We start from the raw sequence: 6000 nt of genomic DNA, 5'->3' as shown, positions 1-6000 counted from the left end.
CCGCGCGGCCCTCGGCGCCCCGCCTCCTCGCGGTGCGGCTCCGCGCGCCTCGGGGTCTGTCACAGCTGGGCCCGCGAACCCCGCCCGCCGCCCCACCCCTGGCTCCCGGCTCCCTCCGGACGCCCGCGAGTTCCAGTCCCGGCTTCCAGCGCCCCGGCCCCGCCCCCAGTGGCGCGCGCTCTTCCCGCCCCGCCCCCGTCCTCGCGTGCGGCCTCCACGACCAATGAGGTTCGGGGCCGCGTGCGCAGATTCAAACGGCGGCTCCTGAGGGAGGCTGGGCGCGAGATTCGGCGGTGGGGACAAAACCTTGCAGGAGCCTGCGAGCCCTGCAGAGCTGCTTGCTGCGGGGAGAGGGCGGGGGTCGGCGCCCGCGGCGAGGAGGCCGAGAGGAGGCGGGAGGGGCCGGCGGAGGGCGGGAGCGCGCCTGCTGACATGTTGGGGGCATCCCTGACCGGGCCGGGCCGGGGCTAGGTGCGGCGCTGCGGGCCGGGGGCGGATCTCTGTCCGCCCCTTCGTCCTGCCCCGCGGGGGACGTGCGTCCCGCACTCGGTGGCCTGGGAGAGGGAGCCAGGGAATCGGCAGGAGGGTCGGGGGAAAGGAGCATTCGCCTGAGGCTGGAGGAGGCTGAACTGCGTCCCCGCCCAGCCCGCGCCTATGCGGTACTTGAAGGATGGCGAAGAGGTCGCGCAGGTGGGTGACATCCCTTTGGCCCAGGCCTGTGGGCATAGTCTCGGCCCAGATTCTTTTTCTTTTCCCGCTGCTTCCCCACCAGGCCCTCCCCGGCCGGGGCAGAGGTTTTCCTTCCCGCTGCTTCACAGCAGCCTCGGCCCGGCTGGCCGGAGCGCAGCTGGGACGTGTGCGGAGTTGGGGACCAGTGTGTTTAAGACCCAGAAAGTGAGTAACAGATGCCCAGGTTGCTCCTTCGAGTTGATTCTCCCCATAATCTCTCACAGCCACTTCTTGGTTGGGAATTTCTTGCCAGGTAAGTCTGTGCGCTGCGGGAAATACGCTACGCTGGGAAAAGTGGCAGTGTCCTGCCAGGATGACTTGAAAATGGTGTTTAGAGGGACTTTTTCTCTGAATCACTACCACTTAAAATAGGAACTCTGTGCTAAACCTGGGCGGGGACCCCTCTGCCATCCATGCTTCCTGAAAGGTTGGGAAAATCTGCTGAGGAATAGTTGAGAGAGGATCTTTTTGATGTTTTTTGTATTTACCATACTCATGTTCTCAGCTTTATGTATATATGTTTGATATTTTCTTTTGAGAAGATGTCACACTGTTACTACCAGTACCTTGATCTTAAAATAAAACAATGTGTTTGATTCACTTAATATTTTGAGTGTGCACATTTGGCTCTGACTTACCTAAATTTGCATAGATGTAAGGCACTTTTTTTTTTTTTTTTAACTTGCTAGGATAAATGTATGGGTCTGATTTTTATATATATGTCACAATAGTAGCTACTCCTAAATGTGTAGTAACCACTTAGAAAACAAAAAACTAGGTTGTCTTTTCATTGTGTTATTAATAAACCTGAAAAGATGTTTGGCACAATTTCCAAATGGTTTTATTTCTAGATCCACAACCTCAAAGTCTTCACTAGAGATGTGTCTTAAGCTGAAATTTAGTATCAGGATTCATTTATTGAAGATTGTTATATATGATACACATAATATTTGTTGCTTTATTTATTAAGCATCTGCTAATGTAGTATGTTTTTGCAGAAAGCAACATAAAATACAGTTAATTCCTTGCTTATTTGTTTGTAGCAACTATAGCATAGATCAAACTCTTGAGGTGGAACAAATGTGTGCACACACACATGTAAACCCACATTTTTACAACACGGTTTTCAACCTTGGCACTGTTGATATTTTGTATCAAATAATTCTTGGGGGGTGGGGCCTGACCTGTGTTTTGTAGGATGTTTAGCAACATCCCTAAAAAACTAAAAACAGTAGATGCCAGTAACACATACTTCTTCCAGTCCTGAAAAATCAAAGATCTCCAGACATTACCAAATGTCTGTTGGGAGGCAAAATCACCCAGGTGAGAATCGCTGCTCTAGAATGTCAAGGACTCAATTAAATTTCAGAAAAGATAGATATTAAGAGTTCCTGTAATTATAATTACTGAGGTACTGGTTTAGGCCCTTTCTTTTGAATATACAAAATTTTAAAAATAAAATAACTTCATTAAGCAAAATAGCAAGAGACTATAACACTTGGTGTTATCTACTGTTTGTTTCCTAATTTGTGTATGCTTCATAATAATAGACTTAAGAAAGAAGAAATGACTTAATGATTAATTTGCCTGTATAAGTTTTCTTTTATTGATAATACTGTGAGTTTTGAGATCTAAACATTAATTATACTGTTGACTTTTATTCCTTGTTTGCTGTATAAATTAATTGAAATATATATTATAGAATGATTTAAGGAGTCAAGTCTGGAGCACTTAAATACAGTGGAGTGAAGTTGCACTCCCTATGGCAGTATTCAGGTAGAGGATGTGGTGAGAAATTATCTTTGAATGTTGTATTTTCTTAGGGTCTTCATACTTGAATGTTTAGTGTTCTAAATTATATTTCTTATATATGGAAATGTGACTTATTTATCTTAGAAGATAATAGAATATGAAATGTTTTGAAGGGGAAATAATCTAATCATTGGGTAAAGTCTAGTCTCATGTCTTTTGGCTAAATATCTTAATATTAAATATGAACCTAATATTAAATATGAACTCAATTTATAATTGAAAGAGAAAGGAAACAATTCAGTCACTTTTAATGTCTTCACTAGACAACCATTTAAGCCTTGAGTGAAAATTATACTTTGCTGTATAAAAGTTTTGCATAAGACTATAGGCATAAATCCTGTAATACACTTTTTTTGTATGATCTGGAAAAAGAGTAAAACGCTGTTACCTCAGGTGTGAAACAGCTGAAGGATGTTGCGTCCTTTGATCTTTAAGATAGCTATATCTATATATACATAAAAGAAAAGGCTCATTTAGTATTGTGACTTTAAATAGTTCTAAATCTCACTGGGGATTTTAATGACAATTTGTAGGCAGTACTAAAATTGGCATATCTGTTATTAACACATATTTGATTTTTAAACATACTTGTGTATTAAGTAATTAATTTTAGTTTTTAAAACCAGTTCTACCCTTAAAAATAAACTTTAAAAAATGTCATTTAGAAGCAAAAAGGCTTATTTACACTTGAGATGACCTGTGACTACACTAAACTGAGAAGATAAAAGCCAGTTCTTGAATTGGAAGATGGTTTTGAGTTGCGTACACGTGTGTGTAGAAAGTGGTTTTACTACATTGTCCCCAGGAAAATGGGTGTTATGGGTGAAAGAATAGTGAAATAAGAAAACTGATTTTTAAAATCAGCTTTTTCATTAACTAGTAATGTTGTTTTGGGGAAGCAAGTAAACTCTGTATCCCAGTTGTTTATCTGTTATTATTGGGGGTTTGAATCTTATGGTCTGTAGGTAACTTCTAATTGAATATATATCCTATTTTGAACCCTTTTGAAAATCTTTTCTCATGTAAAAGTACACACTAATGGAATAAAATAGAAATATTCTCACATTGTGTTTATTTATGGATAGCTAGGTAGAACTCTCTTAAGTATTTACTTCAGTATTGCTATTAATAATGGTCAAATAAAGTCAAATTTGTCTCACTATAGTTAGCAGTCAAGATGTGGGAAGAAACATATTTATGTATGCAGTACATCATATTTACCACTGGGTGGCCTGATTTCACTATATTAAATTAACCTGGTAAATTTTCATACCTTGAGTTCAATTGGACTTAAAAGAAAATGCACTGTTATCCTGTCAAGACAGTATAATAAAGATGTATTTTTTGATTATGATAAAAATTTCAGATTTGATGCAGTTTGTGATTTAAAATATGATCAAGTTGAAGTGATTTTATAACAGCAAATTTTGTAAAACTACTGATATTTCTCCAATTTCAAACCAGTAGTTTGTTTTCAAATGAAAGTAAATTTTTTAAAAGTCTCAAAGTTTTCCTTTGGCTGCCTCATTTTACTTTCTTTAGATGGTATAATTGGTGGCATATAAAATTGAACTTCTCCAGAAAGTTTTATCTTAATATTGTCAAGTGTGAATAGTTTGTGTATTATTTCACAAATGACTGTCACATCCTGTTAGCTTACACCCCAGTGTGAAGTTACTCTTAACCATTTTCCTTGCTTAATGAGTTAAAGTTTTTTTTTTTAATGTGTGTGCTCCAGTTTGCTGTTTCATAATCACCCTAATCATTTTGTTCATTCATAATCGACAAAATCCTTTCCATTTGAATATAGTACTTGTAATGTATTAACAGTTATGGCAGAAATATTTTCTTTGACTCGAAAACTAAAATTGACAGAATGATTCTGGAAAACAAAGCCTGGATGAAAATTCTGAGGCCAAATTCCTCTTCTATTTTTACTTTGTGATGGCAGAAATAATTTCACTTTTTTTTTTTTTTTTGCTGCTGTCTTCTAGATTAGTCATCCTAGGTTAGAATGGTTCATTTACACAGTAGGAAGTTGATTTTATTTATTACATCTTACCAGCATTGATTGCTACAATACAGAAATGCTAAAAGATGTTGTAAAAATCAGAAAAATAGAGCAGATTATTAAGCAATGGAACTTTTTCATTGTTAAATGTTGAAATTGGAATATTGGCGAAGTTTCTTATGGGGCTTTATTCTTTCCATTTTTTCTTGGCAACTTGTTGGCATTCTCAGCCATCTTTCTGTTGTGATATTAAGTTTCTAGGATCTTTTTCTGTCACACTTTTTATTTAACAGTTAAATCATCTTTTCAACAATCATTTAAACAATATAGAAATAACTTAATGCTAAAACTAAGAAGTAGCTAGGTAGATAGACTCTAGGAAAGTCCCAGTGGTAGATGATTCTAAGAATTCTACTTAAATCCTCTCTCACCCACTCAAAAACCCAGCTTCCTGAACACTGACTGAGCTATATAACTCCTCCTGAAACTGATGACCACGCTGATGCAAAACAGAGAATGAAACCTCATGTAGAAATAGAAATTTCTCACAGACCAAGTACATGGTTAAAAATAAGGGAGAATTTTAAAGTTAAAATGAACAAGTTTCAGGAAAATTACTCTTTGGACACAAGTAATATTTTTAGGCTCATATCCTTAATTTAAAATATTTTGATAAGAACCTTAAGGTGAATTTTGTACAGATTAGATATGATGTAGTTTTTTGTGTGAATACTCAAAATTTATATGGTAAGTCCCGAAATTGAAATTAAAAAAAAAAATAAAATCTTTATTGATTTCAGAGAGAGGAAAGGAGAGAGAGAGAGAGATAGAAACATCAGTAATGAGAGAGTCATTGATCGGCTGCCTTCTGCACACCCCCGACTGGGGATCGAGCCCGCAACCTGGGCATGTGCCCTGACCGGGAATCGAACCCCATTGCCTGGATCCTAGGTCGCTGCTCAGCCGCTGAGCCAAGCCCAGCCGAGTGAAAATTGTTTTGATTTATAAATAACCTAAATTTTAAAGCAGTCTCAAAATGCTGTGTGGCAGCTGTTGGCATCTGAGGGAGGGAAGAAGAGGGAAACCTGTGAAAAGCACAGCTGAGGTTGTTTGGGATGGCAGGAAGTGGTAATGTTGCTGGGGACAGTCCTAGGGAAGGTTTGGCAACAGTAGTAGGCACCCCAAAGAAACCCTTCTGTACTGAATATATTTTTTTAATGTTTGTTTCAGCAGGTTCTGCTTTTTATGTTCTACCACTTGGAGGTGCATTTGGATTTTGAAAATCCTTTTAACAAATGGGAATGCCTTTCACCTCCTGGAGGTATTTTCATTTGTTAAAAAAAAAAAAAGGTTTCTTTTTCATATCCACATGTGAGGTAATTTTGGAATCCCAAGCACTTGGAAGAGGTAAAAGAGCAAGGAAGCTCATTCATTAATTTTACACATAC

The 6000-nt window shown here is 39.1% G+C and overlaps 1 protein-coding gene across 2 annotated transcripts in view; it reads left to right on the top strand.

Annotated features, from left to right (window-relative positions):
- Positions 1-511: 511 nt before the first annotated feature.
- Positions 512-6000, top strand: part of MYBL1 (MYB proto-oncogene like 1) — a 31200-nt gene continuing 25711 nt past the window's right edge. For both annotated transcript variants that reach the window (XM_016206424.2, XM_016206423.2), the window contains exon 1: positions 512-690. In XM_016206424.2, the coding sequence (XP_016061910.2) occupies positions 671-690 (20 nt within the window). In that variant the 5' untranslated portion in view covers positions 512-670. The remainder of the gene's footprint in view (positions 691-6000) is intronic.

This window comes from Miniopterus natalensis, chromosome 16 (genome assembly GCF_054644295.1).
Source record: "Miniopterus natalensis isolate mMinNat1 chromosome 16, mMinNat1.hap1, whole genome shotgun sequence".
In the NCBI taxonomy this organism is placed as follows: domain Eukaryota; kingdom Metazoa; phylum Chordata; class Mammalia; order Chiroptera; family Miniopteridae; genus Miniopterus; species Miniopterus natalensis.
Note: the sequence above shows the minus strand (reverse complement) of the source record. Positions and strands in the feature narration are given on the sequence as shown.